Consider the following 25,913-nt stretch of genomic DNA (forward strand, 5'->3'; position numbering starts at 1 on the left):
GCTCCAACTTTGATTCTTTACACCCCCACTGTTAGTGAAGTTGCTGGCAGTCAGCCGTCAAAATAACCTAATCAAGAAATGTTCGTTTTTTGCTTTTATTTATTTCCGGTTTGTAACTAGCAGGAGTTTTGATTTTAATGAGTCTCGTTTGTGATCGATTTTTTTTTTTCAAATTAGATTAAAGTAAAAATAACCTGAAATAGGAATAAGAATTCTCCATGTATGTTCATGTTGTATTAGCGTGCCGAACTCTTCAGCTGCCGACAATACGCATATGATTTGGATTTCCTAAAAGGATAACTACTAACAACTATGCGTTGATCGGAGACTTTACCGGTGTGTCGGATTTTGCAAACATTAATTTTATATATTTCATTTTTATATATTATAAATGATAAAATAGATTAAATTCCTATTTTATCATTTATACTTATATGTGAAGCTGTTTATTTCACAATATATTTATAAAATGTTCTGTAGCTAAATGTATAAATTTCCCCTCCCTAACAAAATATTCATATTTGCCTAAAAATTATCTTTTCTTTCTTCTCAAAATAGTATTTATTAGCTTTCTGTGTCATCAACTAATTAATGTACTTCTGAGTTCATGCAGTAAGAGATGAAAACACTTGTTCTTTTTTTTAAACTATTCTCTCTTAAATTTCATATTTTCCAAAACTGATGTATAGCACTTTCAGAAACTGAATTAGCAAAATTATTTATAGTTCTCTTGCTAGTCGAATGATATGCTTATAAAGTTTCTTAAGGTTTCTCTGCATTTGTGTTTTTGTGGAGCTCAAGCTAACCCGTGAAGACTGTATTTTATATCTTCATATACATTTCTATCAGCGATGTGTTTCTAAACTGTAACACGATTTCTCCACCTTCCATGATATATGCTCAAATTAAAATATAAGAATCTCGATAAAATTTCTGTTAACTCTTTCATTTTTCAAAAAACACAAAATACTGCCTTTTATGATTTGTAAATTGATTTGTAAATGATATTGAACATAATTATTATACCTGGTGTAGCGAAGCGGTATCTCAACTTTAAATTAATAAACCTAAGAATACATCAATGCGAGTGGACTGTAAATTTACCTTTATTCGGGAGTTTGAACTTTCGAACACAACACAGCACAAAGTAAAACGACAGAGTTACAATTAGCGGTTTTAAGAATGCAAGAACAAAATGCGAGCTGCGCATACAATCTGCGCATTGCGAAATAATATCTCACAGGCAGAGAGCTCTGGTGGCCGAAAAATTCCGCCCGGCGTTGAAACATCGTTTCAAACTAAATAGCTATACAAAATGAAATTATCATAACAATATTAAATTATGCAAAAATGTATCATTAAAATATTCACAAGAAAACATAATGTGAAATTATGCAATCAAACTAAATTGTTCTCAAAACAGATGCACAGAAGCCTTGATACAATTCAGGAACTTAATTATAGTTAAAGCAAAGTACAATGTTATAATGCTTTAGGGAAAAACACTTAACCATTGATAGGCAAAACACTAAGTTTGTGAATTGGCCTTTTGAAAACTCTATTAGCAGTTTTGATCTTCACGATACGCACAATATTATCTGAGCTAGGAAAAACTTCCAGCATTCTTCCTAATTTCCATTATAGCGGGGGTAAATTGTCTTCCTTTATGATAACTAAATCATTAACCTTTAAATTAGGTTGCACTTTCAACCATTTTGAACGTCGTTGCAAATTAGAAATGTATTCATTGGACCATCTTTTCCAAAAGCTTTGAAACATTTTCTCAACAAGCTTCCAACGTTGCAATATAGGAATTTTTTGATCGTGTAAACTTTCTTCTGGTAAGGCAGTTAGCGGGGTACCAATTAAAAAATGGCCTGGCGTAAGTGCAGAAAATTCTGATGGATCTTCAGACAGAGGACACAAAGGTCGCGAATTTAAACAAGCTTCAATTTGAGCTAGCAATGTCGTAAATTCTTCTTGCGTTAGAAGTTGTTTCACCTATGGTTCGCTTGAGATGTAACTTTGTAGATTTGACTGAGATGTAACTTTGTAGATTTGTAGTCAATTCCAACTTCGGAGAAAACCTTTGACGGAACGACTCTAGACGATGGTAAATCAGACATTATCTGGATAGATGTTTTAGCTCGTACACGATGACATTTCACACATTTCCAAATCTGTTGTCTTACAACTGACCTAGCGTGGATTATCCAATATTCTCATCTAATTACTGATAGCAATAGCAGGGAGGCAGCATGAAGAGGGGATTCATGAAAATGATTCACTATAATCTGTGTTATGTGATGTTTCTTGGGCAACAAAATAGGATATTTTCTGTCCTGCGCGATGTTGGATTGTCTTAATCTTCCTCCAACGCGTATAAGTCCATTCTTATCGATAAAGGAGTTCAAAGAAAGGATCTTACTATTTGAGATTAACGGTTGATTATTTTTCAGAAGATTATATTCGTTAAAAAACTCATCCATTTGAACTACTCTAACAATTGCATTTCTAGCGTATTGCAATTCTTCGGTTTTAAGGTAACCCTTAATTCTTGTTGCGGTAGATTTAGCTGAATTATTCGCAAACCGAAAACACCAAGGGATGATTCTTTTAAGTTTCAAAAATGATGAAACTTCATTAAGGACTGGAATTTGCGAAGCGACTGTTCCAATTGAACAAGAAATATTTTTCCGTTGTTCCCTTAAAGACTCTTCTGAAAATGGTAAGTTGATAGAGAACGGAATATTATTTGAATTAAGCCCCTGAGGACCTGTCCACCACAAGTCATGAGTAGAAAGCTCTGAAGGCAAAAGACCTCTTGATGCGCAATCAGCTGGATTCTCCTTTCTTTTTATGTGATTCCAATGCGATGAAGGTAAGACTGATTGAATTTCTGAAACGCGGTTGGCTACAAATGTTTGCCAGCGTGTTGGTTCTGATTGTATCCAGGACAAAACTATCATTGAATCACTCCATGCGTAAATACTGTCAACATGAATTTGCAATGAATTCTTCACAGCTTGAACCAAATGCACTAATAGAACTGCAGAGCAGAGTTCTAAACGAGGAATAGAGATTACTTTCAGGGGAGCTACGCGAGTTTTTGATGTTAGTAGCTGCACCGAAATTGAAGAATGATTTGAAGACTTTAAATAAATCACTGCGGCGTAAGCTTTCTCTGATGCGTCACAGAAACAATGAAGTTCTATATTTGTAGATTTGTGCAATAATACTCTCCTAGGAATATGAATGGATTCAATATTTGCGATATCTTCACAATAGATTTTCCATCTTTGATTTCATCTGGCAAGGGATCATCCCACGAGATTTGTAATTTCCATATGTCTTGAAGCAAGATTTTTGCTGCAACTATAAAAGGTGCTAACCAACCAAGTGGATCAAAGATTTTCGAAATAGAAGATAAAATTATTCTTTTAGTAGAATACTCTCTGTTTTCGAGATTTCCAAAGTGACAAGTAAACTTGTCTTGCGTTGGATAACACTCCAAACCCAATAATTTTATTGATTTAGTATCAACTACTGTACATGAAGAATTTGAGTTCCGAGCACTCAAAGCAGTTTCCAAAATCGAGCGATCATTTGTACACCATTTATGCAATTGAAAGCCACCTTTTTGTAAAAGTTCACTCAGTTGTGAAATTAACTCTACTGCGTCTTCTACTGTGTCTGAACCAAATAGGACATCATCAATACAACAATTGTGTAATATTATTTCAGCTGCCTTTGGGAATTTAGCTCCTTCGTCAATTGTTAGTTGTTTGAGTACGCGAGTAGCCAGGTATGAAGCGGAAGTAGTGCCGTACGTAACTGTGCACAACCTGTAAGTTTTAATCGGCTTCGATGGATCATCTCTCCAAAATATTTTTTGGTAATCGCGATCTTCATCGTGAATTTGAACTTGTCGATACATTTTTAATAAGTCGCTAGTAATGGCTATGGGATAGCATCTAAACCTCAAAAGAATAGTAAATAAGTCGTCTTGTACCTTGGGACCATTCATTAGCGTGTCATTAAGCGATATCCCTGATGTAGTTTTGGCACTAGCATTGAAAACGACGCGTAATTTTGTGGTAAGACTGGATTCTTTTAGCACGTGATGATGAGGTATATAATAATGAAAATTTACTTTATCTGGATTATCATCGGATAATTCTTCCATGTGTCCAAGTGATAAATATTCGGACATGAAGTCTTTATACTGTTGATATACTTCAGGAGTTTTTATTAATTTTTGTTCTAGACTAAGAAACTTGCGAAAGGCTGATGGTCTGGAATTACCCAACTCATTTCTTTTAGGCTTGAATGGCAGTTTTACTGAAAAACGATCCTTCTCACTACGCACGTGATTTTCCACGAAATGATTTTCACACAATCTTTTCTCTTTAGTTAAAGGTTTCGATGTGGGAATTTGTTCCAAATCCCAAAATGATTTAACTAATTCCTCCGTGTTTACGTTTAGCGTATTGACTGAAACCTGCTTACGGTTTGGGAATTCAAAATGTGTAGTTCCAGCAATTACCCATCCTAACTCAGAACAACATGCAAATGGAAGATTTTTGCTCCTTTTAATTACCTCGCCATTGATTAAACTAAGGAATACATTAACTCCAAATAAAATATCAATTTCTCCCGATTCATGAAATGTAGGATCTGCTAAAGTTAAATCTTCGAAACTTTCATATAAATTCAAAGGTAATGTTACACATGGAATGTTTCCTGTAATTTTGTCTATTATGTAAGCGGACGTTGAAATTCTGTAATTAGTATTAAAATGAGGTGTAAACAACAACTCAACTTCTCCAGTAGTAGTTGTATTGAAAGTACCTAAGCATGACACTTATATCTTCGAATCCTTTATGCTCAATCCTAAATTGATAGCTGTTTTCCGACGAATGAATGATTTTTCAGTACCTGAATCTAGTAAACATCTACAATTTATGAATTCATTTTTTGAGGTTTAAACCTTAATTAAAGCAGTACACAAAAGTACATGACTATGTTTACCATTATCATGAGCTCCAAAATGTTGATTTTCATGGTTGTTTGCACAAACAGTTGGTGAAACCTCACTCAAGTTGTTTTCTGGTTTAATTTGCGATTTCGGAACAAACACTTGTGCTTCCGGTGAAGGGAATCTCGATGCATTTTTTGGTTTGAAATGATTTTCTAATTGCAAAATGCTATGATGCTTAAAACAATGCTTGCAGGTATTTGCTCTCTTACACATTTTAACTTTATGGACATTAGACAAGCAATTAAAACAAAGTTTATTAGTCTTAACAAACTCTATTGGTTTTTGCACTGGTAAATTAAAAAAATTAGAACACCTGTATAAAAAATGATCTTCTTTACAAAATAAGCAAGTAGAATTAGTAATCAGAGAAGTAACCCTATTATACACTGGTTTATCTGATTTATGCGTTTTACTAATTAAAGGTTTACTGTTCTGTAATGTTCTAGCGTAATTCTTCAAAAATTCTATCAAGTCATTCAACTTTGGTATTTCGTCTTTTTTTAAATTGACGCTCCCACCACAACTTTGTCGAAACGTCAAGTTTTTGCAAAATAATATACAACAACAAAGTATCACTAAAATTATCTATCCTTTGATCTAATATTTCCAATGAGCGAGTTATTTCGTTTACGTTATCTACTAAACTTAATATCGATGATGCAGATTCCGTTTGTATTTGTGAAACGTTAAGAATTCTTTTAATAAAATCAAATATCTGTTCTCTATTATTAGAAAATCTTTCTTCTAGTAAATTCCAAGCAATACTGAAATTTTGATCAGCTATGGGAATTGACTGAATAATGCGATAAGCATCATTTTTCAAAGAACTCTTTAAATATTGTAATTTTTGAGCTCCAGAAAGATTTGGATTGTTGCGAACACTAGCGTTAAATAAATCTTTAAATGTTATCCATTCAGTTAAATTTCCGCTAAATGTGGGTAAAGATAATTTCGGTAACTTTAAACTTTCAGAGATTGATTCAGGTATGACAGGGTTATCGCCATTTGCATTTACGATCTTGTAAATCTTTAACTTACGAATAATTTTTAAGTGAACCTCCTCAATTTCCTCTAAAATCGACTGTTCTTCCTCAACGAAAGTGTCTATTTTATCATCATCACAATTTGTATAAATTTCTGTAAATAGAGATTTAAAATCTTCCTTAAAGATTTCATATTTTTCTAATATTAATTCAGCTTCAGCATTATCTAAGTTATCATAATCTATTCTATCGATGAATTTCGTTAACTGTGTTTTCAAAATTCTCTTTCGCTTTTTTTCTATATCTGACATTTTGAAAATATTCTAAATTCCCGATTTTACTCATACTTTAAACACAAAAATAGTAGCAATAATGAAATCTCAAATGCAATTAAAATGCGTTAACTATTTCACTCACCTCGTACACTGTATCCATTGCGTAACTCTTGAGAATTCTAAACCGAAATTGCATTATCAACTCCATTACGGACACTTAGAATTCTTATTCACAAGCGCGGTTTTTCTTCGAAGCTCCGGCGTAGGACGACCAAATAATGTAGCGAAGCGGTATCTTAACTTTAAATTAATAAACCTAAGAATACATCAATGCGAGTGGACTGTAAATTTACCTTTATTCGGGAGTTTGAACTTTCGAACACAACACAGCACAAAGTAAAACGACAGAGTTACAATTAGCGGTTTTAAGAATGCAAGAACAAAATGCGAGCTGCACATACAATCTGCGCATTGCGAAATAATATCTCACAGAGAGGCAGAGAGCTCTGGTGGCCGAAACACCTGGAATAATAAAGAAAGCCTAAAATATATAAAAGACTAAATGGTGCACAGGCTATTCACATTTAATGGCAAATTTACAATTAGTGTAAGATGTGGCTAAACAATCGATTTTCGTTTTGTTCAGAACTTGATTAAGCCAGCTTCTTTTTCACGCACATCTATTCCCTCAGAAATATCATTGCAAGGTATCACACTCCAATATATTATAATATTTATTGTTTAGGTAACATTAATGGCAAGAATAACACCTCTGTCAAAACAATAAGTTTTATATCTGTAAAATGCTTCGCTATTTCTTCTACACAAAGCTGATATCTGCGTTCTGTGGAGAGATTGATAGTGCCAGATAACTGAATGATTCAGAGATATTAACTAAAAGTGGATCTTACTAATTTAAATTATATGAGAAATTTAAAAATATTATTTAGCTTTGCTTATTTATTTATTTGACGAATTTAGCTTTGCAAGCTTACAAAGATGTTATACTTAAAGATCCACTAGCACTGAGCAATAGTCAAGTAAATAATACCCCTACATGTAAATGGTGGGGAGAAAGAAAATGAAAACACACAAGTAAACAAAAGATTACGCTAAAGACAAATTTAACAATTAAAATCGTTTGATTCAATTTCGAAGATCTACTTGAACAGATTAATACAAAACTTGATGGTGTGGTTTCGGAATGTGAACGTTTTCTCCATCTCTCACATATTAATCTTATAATAGTTTCTTTTGTATTTACTATATTCTTTAATGCTGTTATTTATTGATTCATTTTGCTGTAAAGAATTTTGCAGCGAGTGAAAATGTTAGTGAGATGGAGAATTACTCGCAAAACCAGTACGAAAGTATGTGACAATATGGACATCATATTTGGCATCAAAAGGCCCCCCAAATTGAAAAGTGACTCATTTTGGACACTTTTAATTATTTTGAGAATGATAACTAATTTTAAAGTTTCATTGTTATTTTCTACATAATCCGTATATTTAGCAGCAAAACTATAGGAAACTAGTAAAAATTTTTTGTTCAGTGTAGTTTACGATTCATTGTAATCATGATATTCCTGAAAAGTACACGCATTAATCTAAGCAACAATTAGAGAAGGAACAGTATCACCTTGATCACAGATTTCGTATTTGATTAAGGCGATCTTTTCTTTTTTTTTTTTTTTTAAATATTAATACAGATTATTAGTAAGCAAAATTGCAAATGAGAATTAAAGGAAAAGTATCATCTTGATCAATGATTTTGTATTTGATTAATGAGATCTTTTCTTTTTTAAAATACTAATACAAATTACTAGTAAGCAAAGTTGCATATAATAATGAGAAAAATTATATTATAATTTTATTTTCCGAAGTTTTCCATTTTTATTATCCTCATTTTAAGTTCTATATGCTATAAGAGTGATATGTTATATGCAAATATGTCACAAAATAATTGGAACAACTTCGTCATCAAAGTTAACGACTTTGTTGAGCTACAATTTTTACTTTACATTTTATATTTTTCTTTGAAATCTATTAAAGCTTAATGAGCAGTCAGCCTGGAAGTTTAAGCTCCAGTTTGCCTGGTGAGCGAAATCTTGCGATATGTATCTTGATCATCAGGAAGTAATTGCTGAAAAGGGAAGGTTGCTACTCCGCCTTCTTCCGTTGTACGATAATAAATGAATTTAGATGTTAATTTTTCCTTTAAAGGACTTATGTCTTCATATATAATCAATCTTTCTGTTCTTAAAATTATGCGACATAAATGTTAGGGGGGAATCATAAAATGGCAGTCGAAGTGATTAATTTTACTCACAGCAAAATAACTTTTGGGCATGTCTAGTAAACAAGGATATTTTATAATTGATGAAATAAATCTTTATAGCAAAAAATATTTATCTTCAAAATGAATAGCGAACGTAATATAGTACATGAATTCCCTGGTAACAAAGTAACCTAAAGCACAGTTTACGTGTAAACGTATGTATGCCACCAGGACATCTCGATAAGTTATTAACTGTTGCCACCGCATGACTGACTGCTTACGGAAAGGAAAACCCCCAGAATGTCTGAGAGAGACCCTTGACCAGTCTTGCAGTTTTTGAGAACCCGGTCTATTTCCTTCCACAAAAACAGCCCGCTAATTCCAGGGGCCCATCACACACTCCACTCTGACCGGTAAGGCTTTAGTATGAAAATTAATGCATTACGTATATATTATCATTCGGTGTGCGTACGAGAGAAGCCTTATATGATATTATGACTGCACAAAATATCCAAATAGCAGAAACAATGCTATTAAAATATAACGAAGGCAAACGGAATCTTTACGATACAAAATCCAACGCTAGCGCAGAAACATAATGCTTAGGTTTGGTTTTATTGTCGGTTAAACTTTTGTTAAACTCTTGTAGCAATTAAGCCACGCCAATAATACGTAATAATAGCCAATAATACGTAAGCCACATTTCTTACGTATTATTATAGGCCAAAACGGGATTATAAGAGTCCAATATGTCTTAAGATGACCTTTATTTAATTTTACCTCTAATTTGAGTATTAGATTTAAAGCAACCTTCTCCTTATAATGTGTCGATTATGTTTGCAAAATTATGAAAACAGTCAGAAAATTTCTTAAAAAACGTGAAACACATCTAAATTTTTTGGGTAAAATTATAATGACTTTCCTTCTGCTTGAAACAGAAACACGGCAATATAAAATTTAAAGTTAGGTAAACAAAGCAACTTTGTATTGGCTTTGGTTGAAATTTCGTCGATTTCGAATGTGGAATTCTTCTACTTCAACGAAAAAAAAATTACTTTTGCAGAAGATGTATCGAAATGTGATCGCCCTTTTAACAGAGTTTTTTTTTTTCTTCAAAATCGACGCCATCTAAGGCTGATTTTTACTTAAATCTAGACTTTTTTAGTATTTTCTTCTTTTATTCACTGTGTCTCAATTGGCTTGCTGAAAGGGACTAATCTGGTTAAGATAATGGAAGTATGTAAAATGAGTATACAATTTAAGATATCTAAAGTATGAAAATATTTCATATTCGCAGATAAATTATTCGGTCCCATGGACTTCACAAGACGAGATTTGGCAGCTTTAAACATTATGCGTGGACGAGACAATGGGTTGCCCGATTATAATACAGTTCGCCATTACTTCCAGCTACCAGTTCTGGGCAATTGGTCTGAAATCAATCCTAAATTGTATGAGCTAAAACCAGAGGTAAATATAGATATATGTTTTCTTTCCTTTCTAAAATTTAGACATAGTTCATAAATTTGCTATTATAAGGAGAACTTATTATGAACGTGGTTCAAGTTTTTTTTTCCATGTATACTTCAGAATTTGTATTTGAGTTAGCTTAATATTGCATTTTATTTTATAAAAATCTAATAAATTTGTTTACATTTCTACGAATTTAAGTAATTTTATAATCTTCTCTTTTTTCCCCCCATTTTCAGATATTTAAGTAATGTGAATTCATTATAAATTTGTATTTAAATGAAATCTTCTTGACTTTGAGATCTTGAATTGAGTGAAATATTTTTATTTTATTGGATGGTGCCTTAAAATGAATTTACACCGGTTTCCTAATAGGTAAATTGCGCTAATTATTAAATATCAATTATTTAAATTTCATTTGAATTAAACTACTTTTAGTTCTATTTTGTTTTTAAATAAGAGACAAGTTCTGTTGTTTAATCAGAGTATTTACATATTTATTTTATAAGGTTACATTTGATCTGGTAATACTATTTTAGTCGTATAACTCTAACAGACGTTAAGCGAGTTATCGCTGTGTCTGAGATGAAAGACAAAGTCTTAAGAAGGTTATAATAACCTTTTGATTTAAACAGAGCTCCGAACATAAGGGCATGCTTGTGCTATAATAACTACAACTCGTGGTGGTGCAAAGAAATAGAACAGTCAAATTTAAATTTAACAATGAACAGTTGACAAAGATACGCAATTTAGTATTGTACTAGAAGCTTGTTCAATAACCTTACTAGCGCATCTGATTCAAGGATGTAGTCTGAAATTTCTACTTTATATTCCCCCTTTCCCTGCAAGAAAATGTAATAACAGCGTTGATGAAGGACTTCCTAATACACATTCGTAGCATATTTATTATTTCATACTTTTGGCCATCTTAAAACCACCTCTAGGATTTCGTGAAAATACGATCGGTAACTGTGAAAAAGACTTCGATGACCTGGTGGCTTCGAGTGATCATAATTTACTCGCTCACTATCTTAAAACTCTAGCATAAATATAATGCGGAAAAGTATCCTTTCAAATATCGTGTATTTGGTCCCAATGTTAAATGAACTGCAAAACGATTAAGGGGAAGATATTTTGAAGCATGTAATACTAAAAAATTCTTTAAATAATCTCCGTTTATTATTCCAAGTCACATCCTTAAATACTGGGGATATTTGTCATTATGCGCCTGATAGCGTTCCAAACACATCTATATGTTAGTCCTTAAAGATACTCGTTATCTCAGATGTACAAGTCAGTTTTATTAGCTGTGTTTTTCGGTTTCATTTCTTCATCTACCTCTCTTTAAATTTTGAAAATGCTTAGTTCATTTAAAGCTTTCCCTAACTTTTTTGTACTGATTACTTCGGTTCTTTGATCATAACACTTTTCTGTTGTTTTCTTTCTTTAGATGTTCGAAGCACTAAATAAGGCTTATGATGGTAACATGGAAAACATTGACTTATACATAGGAGGCATGTTGGAAACAGAACTTGATGGTCGACCAGGACCATTATTCAGAAGAATCATCAAAGAGCAGTTTGAGCGATTGAGGGATGCTGACCGCTTTTGGTTTGAGAACACAGCCAACGGGTACAGTGCTTTTAATATCTTTCACATTGCTTTCAAGTACAGGATGCCCCATAAGTCCAGAGTTATAGGATTAATCGTTAGCTCCCAGGGTACTGCACATATCGCTATTGATCATTACACGGAACTCTGGACAACGCAACGAAATCCGGCAAAAACTTTGCGATCAATACGTCGCGAACAAAATCTCCGCGGGGAAGATACCGTGAGAGAATAACATTTTCTTAACACGCTCTTCTCACTTAACCTATCCGCGCAACAGCAGTAGCCGTATAAATGAACGTCGACTGACGAAATCATTCATCTCATGTCTTCGACTCAGATACATCCTAGACGTGCTAATGCTATCGTTTGAGACACTGTTATCATTTTGAGATCTACAGCAATTCATTGTGCATTCAGAACCTCACTCTAGCTGGGAACTTAGCACACGCTAGACACACCGCTGATAAAAAAACCTCCAGCACAAATTACTCTAAGATAGCTTAACCGCATTGCAGCCCATTTTAAACATGGTATCGCGTGAAGGGAGGGAAGCAAGAAAAAAGATGGCATTTCTAAAACACTTCAATATAAAATACTGGTGCTCGTAAATACATGTCTGGTAATGTAATGTAATATATGAGTGTTCTGTAAAGCATCCATAAACCTTGGCAATTTTAAAATAGCAAAGTAAATTCGTGATAAAGGAATAGATTTGAAATTTCCCTTGACGATGACATCGCAGGCTTTCGTTTTCAAATTTTAGAATTTTAAATGCATGTTCGCCGTTACAGTAACTGAGGAATATTTACTCAAATGATTTCAAATTTTTTGAATTAACTAATGCTTTTTATCAGAACTTTCAAGAAAAAGAAGTAAACATTCTAAATATTAAAAAAAATTAGAAATTACAAGTATTCATAGGAGCAAATAGTAAAAATTTTAAACTTAGTCATTAATTTTATTACATTACATATATGTAATCATTAATTTTAATACATTATATATGTAATCATTAATTTTGATGCATTCACTTTCATAAAGTTTTAACTAAATTAGTTTTTTAGCAAAGACTGCGTTTATTAAATTAGAAAGATATTAATAATTTCGTTCACATTTTTAACTAAATTTTACAGTTATCATTTGGTTGTTGATTCATTGTTATGGCCAAACATGTTAGGGGAACTATCTTGCATTTCAGTGGGAATAAATGAAGGGTTGATGTTTAAACGTCTTTTTCTAGAAATAAAATGAAATTACAGTAGAATCTCGATTACCTGTGGTATCTGGGGCAGTGACTTTCTTGGTAATTTGGAACGCTGTTCTGGCAGTGGGATCATATGGACATGTTATTGATGTGAACGTATACAAGCGTATAATATTAAGCAGAAACATTAAACTCTACTGTGATGCTGGACTTGTGGGGTATTCTATACATTAGAGCTCCTAAAGCTAGATTAACTGAGACTGGATACTCAATCTAAGTTGATCCTATACGAATGGGGGGCTACGGTTATTGTAAAGCAAGGGATGCAACTTATAACAACCTATTTTTGTTTTAGTAAACAAACGAAAGTAATATTTATTTGCTCAAGTTTCTAAATCGGAGCATGTAATTCTAGTTCTCGTTTTATTGTATTAAAATTAAACAAAGAAATAATTATTTATTTCCCTAAAATTAACCTGTTTTGATGAATTAAAATTAAACGAAAATACCATTTTTAATAATAAAAAATTGAAGTTACCTAAGCGATACACATTATTAAATTTTTTTTTGTCAAACCATTTGCAATAAATTATAATTTCAATGAAAAATATCCTTAAAATCAACGAAGTAATAAAAGAGCAAAACAAACAAGAACAAGCTTAATAATTTTACTTGATGTGGAAAGAAGAATAAAATATCTCAAATTTGAAATTTCCGAATGTCTTAAGTCCGATGAACTGGTGTTGTATAGCAAAATGTCAATTTTTACAAAAAGCTCAAATTAGTTTTATAATAAGAAATGACTTAGTGGATCTCCTTCTCATCATTTAAAAGAGAATTATTTTGATCTAAACAAAATACTTTCCTCTTATAGTACTTTGTATAATTTACATAAATAACTCATTAACTGTCTTTTGCTGATTTTTTTAAGGTTAAGTTTAAGTAATTTAAGTATTGTTCCCTTTTGAGAATATTTGATGCTTTCAGAAGTCAAACAACAAAAATCAGCGTTATATTTTCAAAATTTTCACAGGCCTAGTTTCGATGGTTTTACCGAACCACCATCCTCAGCTGCAAAACCGCAAATGAACAAGATTGGAAATAATCATTAGATAAGATAAGAAAGCCTGCACAAGAATAAGCAAGTGGCGCCATCTGTTGATTAAACCAGAACTAAAACATAACTTCTTTAAAGGCCGAAGCCAAAGATGGATTGCAATTAGGATCGTTAACCAGAAGAGAAAGATTTTTTTGAATGTGAAATGCCTCTAGAAGATCCAGTTCTCCAATGGAAGATGTTTTTTGAATAATTTTGGCAGCAGAAAAATTGAAAGTGTGATTTTCGGACCAACAATGTTGAGCAACAGAAGACTTCTGTATTTCCTTTTTTCTAACATACGCCTCATGTTCCTTGACGCGAAATTTTAAGACTCTCTTAGTTTCGCCAATGTAAATTAAACCACACTGGCAAGGAATCCTATAAATACCCCAGGAGTTCATATCCGGAATGCGGTCCTTGAGTATGGAACTCTGAATTTTATTGTTGGGAGAATAAACAACCCGAAAGTTAAATTTCTGCAAAATATGTGCAACTTTATAGCTAATTGATGGAAAGAAGGGAATGACAACAGAATTTTTATAATATCCTAAAACAAGAGTGTGACTTTTAGTGTGTTGACATGCGAATTTTTTAATTGCTTTATTAATAATGTTGGGTGAAAAGCCCCTGTCAATAGCTATTGCCTTTAAATAATTTAGTTCTTCATCAAGGGATAGTTTGGAGGAGCAAACTTGAAGAGCACGAAAAACATAGGAATAAAATGAAGCTAACTTTTGTTTAGTCGGATGGCATTATTTAAAGTGTGGTGGAAGGCAAACCGATGAAGGTTTACGTAAACCATAGTACTGAAGTTGGATGTGTTACGTGTGACCAGAATGACGAGAAACAGAAGAGAATTGCAAGTCTCAAGTTCAAAAGTGAACTGAATAGCAGGAATAATGATAAACTTGAGACTTGCAATTCTCTTCTGTTTCTCGTCATTCTGGTCACACGTAACACATCCAACTTCAGTACTACGGTTTACCGTAAAACTTCATCGTTTTGCCTTAATCATGCCATCCGACTAAACAAAAGTTAGCTTCATTTTATTCCTATGTTTTCCGTGCTCTTCAAGTTTGCTCTTCCAAACTATCCCTTGATGAAGAACTAAATTATTTAAAGGCAATAGTTATTGACAAGGGCTTTTCACCCAACATTATTAATCAAGCAGTTAACAAATTCTCATCTCAACACACCAAAAGGCACACTCTTGTTTTACGAGATTATAAAAATTCTGTTGTCATTCCCTTCTTTCCATCAATTAGCTATAAAGTTGCACATATTTTTCAGAAATTTAACTTTCGAGTTGTTTATTCTCCCATCAATAAAACTCCGAGTTCCATACTCAAGGACCCCATTCCGGATATGAATTCCTGGGGTATTTATAGGATTCCTTCCCAGTGCGGTTTAATTTACATTGGCCAAACTAAGAGAGCCAAAAAATTTCGCCTCAAGGAACATGAGGCATATGTTAGAAAAAAGGAAATACAGAAGTCTTCTGTTGCTCAACATTTGTTGATCCGAAAATCACACTTTCAATTTTTCTGCTGCCAAAATTATTCAAAAAACATCTTCCATTGGAGAACTGGATCTTCTAGAGGCATTTAACATTCAAAAAATCTTTCTGTTCTAGTTAACGATCCTAATTACAATCCATCTTTGGCTTCGGCCTTTAAAGAAATTATGTTTTAGTTCTGGTTTCATCAACAGATGGCGCCACATGCTTAGTCTTGTGCAAGCTTTCTTTTTTTAGCTAATCATTGTTTCCTATCATATTCATTTGCGGTTTTGCAGCTGAGGATGGTGGTTCGGTAAAACCATCGAAGCTAGTCCTGTGAAAATTTTGAAAATATAACGCTGATTGTTGTTGTTTTACTTCTGAATTAGTATTTGTTCGGGGTGTTATTGTGACATAATTTTATGTTTTCTTTAGTGATCACATAATTATCAGAATATTTTTAGTATTTTTACAGAATCAGAAATCGAAGAGATAAAAAAACTGAAGTTACGAGATGTGCTGATTCACGCTACTGGTATTAAAGACCCAGATGTACAGAAAAATATTTTCTTTTGGAAAGAAGGTAAGGAATGTTCACTTCTCTCCATTAACTTACAGTAGCACAAAATGGATAAAATTATCTGAAAGTTTTGAGTTTTCTAGTGTGAGTAGAAATTCCAAACTATTTCACATTTTCAGCAAATTTATTAGTTAACATCATCACGGTTAATATACTGAATAGTATTATGTTCAATAGTAATTTTGCAAAACTTGCATATTGTTAATAAAAGTTTAAATATGTATATTAAAAAAGAAAACGTCACGAATAGAATCAAACTAAGAACAGCAACATTTTATAAAGAACAATGCTTTGAATAAAAAATTCAGAATGATTCTACGTATGCGAAATATCAAAAACTTTCATTTCTAGCTGGTTGTTAAATCAATATGGCTGTATGCAGAAAACATCATGAGTTTAAGCAGGACATGACTGTTGATGCTACAAAGATCATCGTACGATGTCTAAGATCATAATGTTTTCGGCTTTTCTAAGTGTACATTTTCAACAGTGAGATTTGGAAAGCACGGAGTGTATTTCTGCACGTAGAAACTGAAAGATGGGCTATATTACGTTCCATATTAGGCTTGAGTTCATTTCGACTGGAACAAGTGATTATAGATCACAAACAGGCTACGAGTACAGTGCATGTATTCGGGAGAGTATACAGGTTCTTATAAATCTGCATTCGAAATTACTGTTCGAGCCCTTACGGTGTTTTGCAACTGTTAACAGGCTCTCGATCTAAACTTTTTGACAATTTATAAGATCCACTAGAAACTAAAAGCAATATAATTCTGTTCAATGTAATACAATTATGAGATTTACTGAAAGGTTTGAGGGCAGCCTGTCGAATAATTTTGCCAACTTGTTGACTCCATATTACGATACATCGAGGCTTTCTGAAAATTATAGAAGACCAAATCCTTTGCTGAGTCCCTTGACTTAAGTGCAATTTAAGTATTTCGCCTTTCAGTATAATTCACAACTTCTTATGGTTTCTGCTTTAAGGTAGTAGTAGAAATGGAAAGAGTGATGAGCATTCCTAGAGCCAACATTCATTTTCTGATATGACATAAGTAGCCCCTAACCATATAAAATCTATCAGCATATCAAAAAAAGTGTCAGGTCAATTCTAAAGACGAGACACTTAGAAAATAATAAATATCTTAGACAGTTCGCAGTTAATATCAGCAAAGATTTATTTAGAACAACAGAGTGTCAAAGCTCTGCGAATATCTTTTTGAATAATTCTTCAGGACTTAATACCTGTTGTGTATCTTTTCACCTCTTGTCAATTTATTAGAAAGTCTAATTGTTAGATTTACTTTTTTCACGAAATTATTTGTTTTAAGAAATCATCCCTACTAAAAATGCCCCATAGAAACCAGTAAAACTTTTTATGGGTACCCATAAGATTTTATGGGATTTTATTGACTTTTACTGGTTTCTGTTGGTCTCTGTGGGTTTTTTTTACTGGTTTCAAAATGACCCATAGAAACCAGTAAAACTTTCTACTGGTACCTACAGAATTTTTGATGGTTTCTATTGACTTTTACTGGTTTCTATTGATCTCTGTGGGTTTTTCTTACTGGTATCAATTGACACCCATACAACCAACATTCAATAGCAGAACTTTGTACTGGTTTCTATAGGTTTATATTGGCTTTTGCTGGTTTTCTTACTGGTATCAATATAATAATAAATCTTCTGTTGGTTTATATGGGTTTGTGCTATTTTTTTATCTGACGTTAATATACTTCTTGTAAACAATAAAATTAACAGAATGAAAATATGATCTCTTTAAGACCACCAGAGTAACCTGTAAACGCAAGTGGTCGTTTTAGAGAGGGTTTTTACTAAATATGCTATTTTTTTATTTAAATTTTTTTTCGGAAACAATAACAGTAATATACACCACACACAACGAGGTCTCTCCAAGGCGACCAGCCGCAAATAAAAATTCATCTTTGCAAGTGGTCGCCTTAGAGAGGTGATGCTCAATACCAATAGATACTCACGTTCTCAGAGATACGTTTATCTTTTAGAGGTGGTCGTCTTAGGGAGATTTCATCTACGGAATGAATCTCTCTAAGGCGACCAGACACACTTGCAGAATTTTCTTTGTGAATGGTCGCCTTACAGAGGCAATATTCAATACCAAAGTATACTTATGTTTTCAGAAATACTTGTTTCTTTCAGAGGCGGTCGTCTTAGGGAGGTGGTTTTTGCTACGAGTTGGTTCTCTGAATACACACACATAAGCACTTACATTTCTGATATTACAAATAAACACCGGTATCAACCAACATCTCTTTAACGCGAACAAGTTCATTCACAATCGCAAAACTTTTCTCCCTGTTAACGCTGACGTGAAGAAAAAAATTCTCCCTCCCTCTTCCACTCTCAGAAGTTTCCCAAACAAGCAATATGGCGCCGCTCTAGTTATTGTTGTGTGATGGTGGTGTTATTTTCTTCGTGGTTGTAGTAATGCAATATATTATTTACTAGGATTTACTGTATTACAAATTTTACTATGTTTTACTGTTTAGAAATTAGTAATAAATAATAAAATACCAGCACTGACTATGAATATACAACTAAAGCCATGCACGTGTAATCGTGTCTAATGTTTGAGAGAACGTTGCTTTCTGAGCGTGAAATTGATTTTCCATCTTTACTTTTATCCTGAAAAACAATGTGCTTAAAGACTGAAAAGTGATAATTTCAGACTTGATAATTTGTTTCAGTGTGCAGATGCAGAAATGTAGTTTTTTTGCATTCTACTGAAACTGTATTTTGGAAAATTTAATTTTTTGATTACAGTTTAGAAATACTTTTTTAAAGCTTGTTCATGTAGATGCTTTATCATTTGAATATTATGTACTAATAAATTTGAGCATACCTTACTTAAAAATGATCTTGCATGATTCAATTTTGAATTTTTCGACTAATGTGATGTGGCCAAGCAAAAAGAATGTTTTTTTATGTTTTAAAAAATGTATTAATTATATTTCGCAAGCAAAAAAGGTAAGTTTTATTAATGAAATAAACATTGAAGTATTTAATGTGTTTATTACTTATTGAATGGGGTAGACAAGACATACAAGCTTAAGGAATCTTTTTTCCACTACTAAAATTATGTGAAAATTTAGATGATCATAGTAGCTTACATTGTTTTTTCTTTTTGGTCTATTTTTCTTTACAAGTATGAGACTAGAACCACATTTTTACATTAAATATTTTGTGCTATTTTGTTAAAACACATATAATCATTTTTATGCATACTTTAATTTTCATTATTATTAGTTTGATGAAGAAAATTTCAAATGTGTTTTTCATAAATTGCTTTTGAAATAGAAATAGATTTGTGAATAAGATTTATGTAATATTAAATGTACTAGTCTTGGGAGTATAAAAAGTGAATTATTTATTTGAAAAAAATTACATTTAGTTGAAACCTCATATAGTGGTTATTTTCTTAAATGACCACCTCTGATAATGGCACATTTGTCAGGACAATAATTAAATAACAGAACTTAAAAATCATTCATAGTTTTGTCAGGCTACAGGAAACTCGCATTATCTCGAATTGTGGAGTTGATTGTTTTAGGAACGTTTTGCTGTATAATCAATTGACTTCGCTGTAGTAATTTTTACGTGGGTATGAATTTTGCAGAAGTAATTGAAAGTTTTTACGAGACATTTAAAACCAAAGCTTTTTGGATCATGAGTCTTATAAGGGCACTGTTATAGCATTGCTTTCAAATATAGTTAGATTAATATTTAAACATTATTTTCGGAATCACTTCCACAGGGAATCCGGTTGTTCTCTGCGGATGAAAACCCATATAAATAAATCTTCTGTACAGCCTTATACAAATGCAGTTAAAATTACTGTCATTACAATTAAGCGAATATAGCCACATTTGTTTACAAAAAGTTATTATTGCTAAATACTGCACTATATCAATTTCATTTAGCATTGTAATTTCAGAAAATGCTCAGCATGAGGTATTTTTATATTATATAATCTACTGTCAAAAACAACAGCTATCTTTTCAGTACTTTAAATTTTACTATTGAGAATTTTTATGGTTCAAAATAATATTTCTATACATTATTTCAAGTATTCTTTCTACAATAGAAATCTAAATAACTTGCACCTAAAACACTGACTCAAATTTATTCCAATAATGCATCGCTTTAATTAAATTTATGTTCCCTTGAGATGATATATGAAAAACCTTGTGTAATAATAAATTATTAATATATATAGGTAAATAGTATTTTTATATATTTTTTCGGGTAAAGTGCAGAATCGCCCACTTATTTATTTGGCACTTTGTACAAAAGTAAAAGGAATTGGATTTTTGTCAATTTTCTTTTGACTTTTAAAGTGAAAATAGGTTGATGTGTACATGAATAAAGTCAAAGGAGTGCACAATGGCATTTTTGTTCAATTCTGAGATGTTTTTTTAAGTGAAAATAGGTCGATGTGTACATGGATACCGAGTATGTGCAATTCTTAAAAACATGCCAAGCAGTGGGCGATTCTACACTTTCCCCATTTTTCTATAGGAATTTAGTTTCATTAAATTAGTTATTTAGTATAATTATGTGTATATGAGTATATTCATACTTATTCACATAGATGGAATTTTTACAGTACGAAAGTTTATCTTTTTTACATCAAGAACTACATATACTATAAATACCCATTATGTTATAGATTTTATTTATATAAAATCTGTGGAAGATTATATAGCACTAAAAGTGAGATACGGAATAAAACATTATACGCTATGAGATATTTTGGTTGATCTTTACAATATGGTAACTGGTAGTTTGGCGACATTTTGGAGGCGATATAGGTTACTACCTGGGACTTTTGTAATAATGTGAGCAGTACTCAGTTCCGATTACGCATTATTTTGTGTGAGGGAAATGAGAGATCATGGGATATGTCATGTGATATTAATGGACAAATTACGGTTCTTTAATCGGAAAAGGGGGGAAATCGGGAAAAAATCTGGAAATTTTGTATTTGGCTTTATTCTGTGTTGTGTGAAACAGTGTTCGTGAATTTTTGAATCCCATGGCCGTAACTAAAGTGAATTCGAAATGGGTATTTATGTATGTATTAATTTAATGTATGTGCTCATTTATATTTTAAGTAGTGTTTTTGAATTTAATTATATTTTAATTAAATGATAGTTATTTTGTGAATTTTATGTTTGTAGGAATTTGGTATACGTTTTAGTTGAAGTAAACGTGCATGGAAATAATTTAAATATCTGACACTAAGTATTTGTAATGGTTGTGGTATGAATTCGTTGGTGACGTGTATAATGTAATAGATGATTTAGAGGTAAAAGTTTTTGGATATTTTATTTATTTTATATGTGGAAATGTTCATATTTGGAAAGGGTAAATACTTTTTCGCGATCAGTTAATTTCATATATGTTCTTTTTACCGGGTTTAAAGATTGAGAAAATTGTCATGTATTTTCGTGAAATTTTTCTAATTTATGAGAAAAAAGCAGTGTACATGGATATAGTGAAGAGTGTGCGCAATGCCATTTTTGTGCAATTCTGGGATGTTTTTTTAAGTAAAAATAAATCGGCGTGTACATGGTTTATGTGTATGTGTTATTTTGAAAAACGCGTAAGGAGTATGGTATTGTGCACTTTTTCCCAATTTTGCAGTGAATATTTGTCATGATTAAGCAGTCTTGTAGATAAAATTTCTAGCATAAGTGTAATTCGGCTAGTAGATTGTTGGAAGAAGTGTTCAGTAGATAAAAAGAAAAGAAACATGTCTTTACTTCGTGAAGACAAAATGGCGGCGGGGAAAAAAAAATAGAAAGTTGCTGTAAAAGAGTTGGTCGCCAAATTTTCGCCAAAAAACGCCAAGTTACCATAATGTAAAGATCAACCGATATTTTCTTAATTCCCGAACTGTGCGTTGAGAATTGGTATTTGTTGAAACTTGCAAATTTTTTAAAATTCATTTTGTTACAATATAATTTATTGTATTTTGGGTACTATTAAGTTTATTATATGTTATCTTCATGTTTCATTTATCTTTTGAGAGATACAGGTAACATTCAAAGTATTGTAATAAGGGGTCGACACAGTGTTTGTATATTATTATTTCTTCACTACATTATATTCTTGGATTCATCCTTTCTTCCACGCAAAACATCTATGTGTATGCATGTCATAATAAGCTGCAGGGTGTTATTATCATTGGTAAGCGAGCTTTAAGGGAATAGCAATTATGCTAAATTTGAACTATATGTTAAGTTTCTAATTTGCAAGTCCCGTATTCTTTTTGCTTGCTTGTTAATAATGTTTCTCTTCCTGAAAATTTGGGTTTCTTCTAGTTTTGTTTTTTAATTTGGTTTAGTGCATTGAAGGTAACTTAAAATTTAAGCAGATGCTAGAAAGTACAATCCTTTGGCAATATATTTCTCATTAGGTATCAAATTGTTAAACAAGCTGATGTGATTAAACACAATTGTTTAATTTCCCAATTAAAGAACTGAAATACAAATATATGCAGTGAGGTACAGTACTATATGTATATATTTATAATGAAATCAATAATATATATACAGTCAAAGTAATGATCCGCAACTATCAAATGAAATGATATTATATATATATGTAATAGATTCTGTAGTCGAATACAAGCAGCTGAATCCGTAATGAACAGCAAGAATTTTGATGGCTTAGAGATGTTGAAACTCCAATCCACAATGAATAAGAAATTTGGCAGTCGAGGTAGATTTAATTCAACTTTTCTTTCAGCAAATATGTTGCAGCCACAAACAAGTTGGCACATTATTTATGCCTATTCCAAAAATTAACATTTTTGATAAATGTGTAGTAAGAAACAAGGAGCAGACAAGACTGCAATCCAGCTAATACAAAGCGTAAAAAGCAAATGCGTTACATTAAGGGTGAAATCTTAATTCAGACGGAGATAATTTTGGTTCTCGATGCATTTTTACTCGTCTTTGATAGTTAATACTGCTGTAAAATTACTATTGGCTGTTTGAGTTTTAGTTTCTTTTACAACATCAAATTATGTAAGAGTCATATGACATGAATTAATTTCCAAATGATGCAGTGCAGAAAGATTACTGTTTTTAGAATAGAGAAGGAAAATTAATTTTACGCTGCTAATTCAATCTTTTGCATATTCCTTATTTTTCTTACATATATATATGTACATATATCATTCGATGGTTGTGAATCATGACTTTGGTTATTATCTTTCTATTCATTTTATTTTCAGAATTATATAAAGGTAGTTTAAAATTTTGTAAAGAGAATTTATACAAATATTTTGTAATATGTTTATAGATATTGACGTGCATTAAGAAGAACGGGCTCGTAGGCTTCTAGATATTTTAAAATTTTTATTTATTCGCATTGAGTTTTATTTAAAATTACTTTACATGCTTTCTCCGCAATTTAGTTCTGTACATTTCATCAGTGCTAATTATGTACTTCTGCTGGTTTATGTTTTTATGGAAATTTGATTTACAGTTCTATTTTTGTGTATTGTTTTTTATAGGGATTCTGTATATGGATACCCGTTCTATGTACGATTCTATGTATGGATACTTTACTATGGTATAATGCTATTGGTTCTGTTTATGGGTTTTGTGCAGCGATTTTTCCAAGAGGTACCTTTATTGGTCTGTGGATTTTTGTGTAGTGGTTTTTACTGGATTTGGCGTATGGGTGCCTGTATAGGTGTACATGCTTTTGTTTACTGGTTTTTACGAGGCAGAGACCTACGGAATATCCATTTTTTTAATGGAAATTTGGCCAATGGATATGCATATAAAGTTTTGATTTTTGGCTATGGGTTTTTACTGGGATTTTATTTATAGTGCCTACAGTTCTACAGAGATTTGGCCTACTCGTAACCATACAGTTTACAGGTTTCCGTTTACAGGTTTTTTACGAGTATTTCGCCAACAGGTACCTATACAGCCGTGCAGGTTTCTTTCTATGGGTTTTTACGGGTATTCGGCCTATGGGTACCCGTACAAATGTACAGGTTTCTTTTTATGGGTTTTTATGGGTATTTGGCCTACGGGTACCCGTACAACCGTACGGGTTTCTTTCTATGGGTTTTTACGGGGATTTGGCCTACGGGTACCCGTATAACCGTACGGGTTTCTTTCTATGGGTTTTTACGGGGATTTGGCCTACGGGTACCCGTATAACCGTACGGGTTTCTTTCTATGGGTTTTTACGGGGATTTGGCCTACGGGTATCCGTACAACCGTACGGGTTTCTTTCTATGGGATTTTACGGGGATTTGGCCTACGGGTACCCGAACAGTTGTACGGGTTTCTGTCTGTGGGTTTTTACGTGGATTTGGCCTACGGGTACCCACAGAGCTGTACGGGTACCCGTAGGCCAATTCCCCGTAAAAAAAATTTATGGGTTTCTACGGGGCATTTTTAGCAGGGATGTTAAAGATTTATTTCTCTTAGCCCATTTATAGTACCTTGTAGTCCATCCAGAAATTTTGTTGCTTTTCCCAAAGAAGCATTATCTATACATATATTATACTACCTGCATGGCTGCATAAAATATATTAAACAAAAAAGAAAATAATTTAATTGCACATTTTTTTATTTTCTTGCTTGCATTATTTTTATACAAATTCAACTAATTTTAATTTAAATATAACATGATTGTCACATTTCAGGTTTTATTTAATCACATGTAATTAGTGATTGTTGCATTGGATAAGTTATATCTTCCTGTTATAATTGGTTTTTTTTTTTTTTTTTTTTTTTTCCTGTGAATTGTGGTATTTTCCGCTGAGATTAATTTTGTCTTGCAAAATCTTTCCTATTTTAGATCTTTTGCTTTTGTACTAACTAATACTGCTTAGTTGTGGCATTGCATATCTGTTTATGTCAAGAAAAAATTTAGAATACAGAGTCAGGTTAAATAATTATTATTATAATTATTCATAATATTCTGTAAAGGGATGCTAGAATTCCTTTCAAGCACAAAATCATGAAAAGTGTGGGAGATTTCAAGTTTTACGTATCTACTTGATAAGAAACGGTGAAAAAACTTTTAAATTTTGTCAAATAATCATAAAATGAGACGTCATAAATTATATATAAATGAAAAATCCGTAATTTAGTTGTTATAATTATATAATTTATATATATATTATATAATATAATAATATATATAATATAATATAATAATATAATAATATATATAATATAATATATAAAATATAATAATATATATAAATTATATAATTTAAAAGCAGATTCTAATTTATTACAATTATGCAGATAATTTATACAAATTTTAAACGGAAAACGAAAATTAGTTCCACTTGCATTATCTTAGAAGCAAATAGCTCTAACTATTGTGTTTAGAATGCTAGTACGGCTAAATAATCACATTTAAAGTTTACTAGGTAGTCAGATTAAAATTCACCGGGTGGATACAAAATGGATTTCAAGCAAACAAACAAAAAAAGTGTTATTTTTGTTTACAAGCGCGCTGAATTAAATTTTAATCAATTCTGAAAAATATTTCACTAATCTAATTTACTGCTTTTATGTTGACGTGTTAAATGGTTCGAACGCAGAATATTTGATGAACTGTGTGGGCTTGGCGGCAAAGCAGGTGATTGACAATTGGGAGGAACCAATCGCACGCTACTTGGGAAATCATTGAAATCACCCTTTGTGCGGGTTGACCCGGGACTTAGAAGATCTATTTATCCCTGGGGTTGGCCCCACTGAATCACTGCTCTGTCAACTGTTATCCATTTAGGCAAAAAGAATAAATAAAATTAATTATTATCAATCCATTCAACCAGCGCC

General features: G+C 32.1%; 1 protein-coding gene across 2 annotated transcripts in view; it reads left to right on the forward strand.

Annotated features, from left to right (window-relative positions):
• The window catches only part of LOC118195019 (dual oxidase-like), a 511,368-nt gene that overhangs the window by 407,205 nt on the left and 78,250 nt on the right, over positions 1-25,913 (forward strand). For both annotated transcript variants that reach the window (XM_035366249.2, XM_035366251.2), the window contains exons 11-13: positions 9,877-10,049; positions 11,500-11,681; positions 15,929-16,047. In XM_035366249.2, coding sequence (XP_035222140.1) covers positions 9,877-10,049; positions 11,500-11,681; positions 15,929-16,047 — 474 coding nt within the window. The remainder of the gene's footprint in view (positions 1-9,876; positions 10,050-11,499; positions 11,682-15,928; positions 16,048-25,913) is intronic.

Source organism: Stegodyphus dumicola, chromosome 2, assembly GCF_044657685.1.
Source record: "Stegodyphus dumicola isolate Sdum_Otavi_A_Nest chromosome 2, ASM4465768v1".
NCBI classification, from domain to species: domain Eukaryota; kingdom Metazoa; phylum Arthropoda; class Arachnida; order Araneae; family Eresidae; genus Stegodyphus; species Stegodyphus dumicola.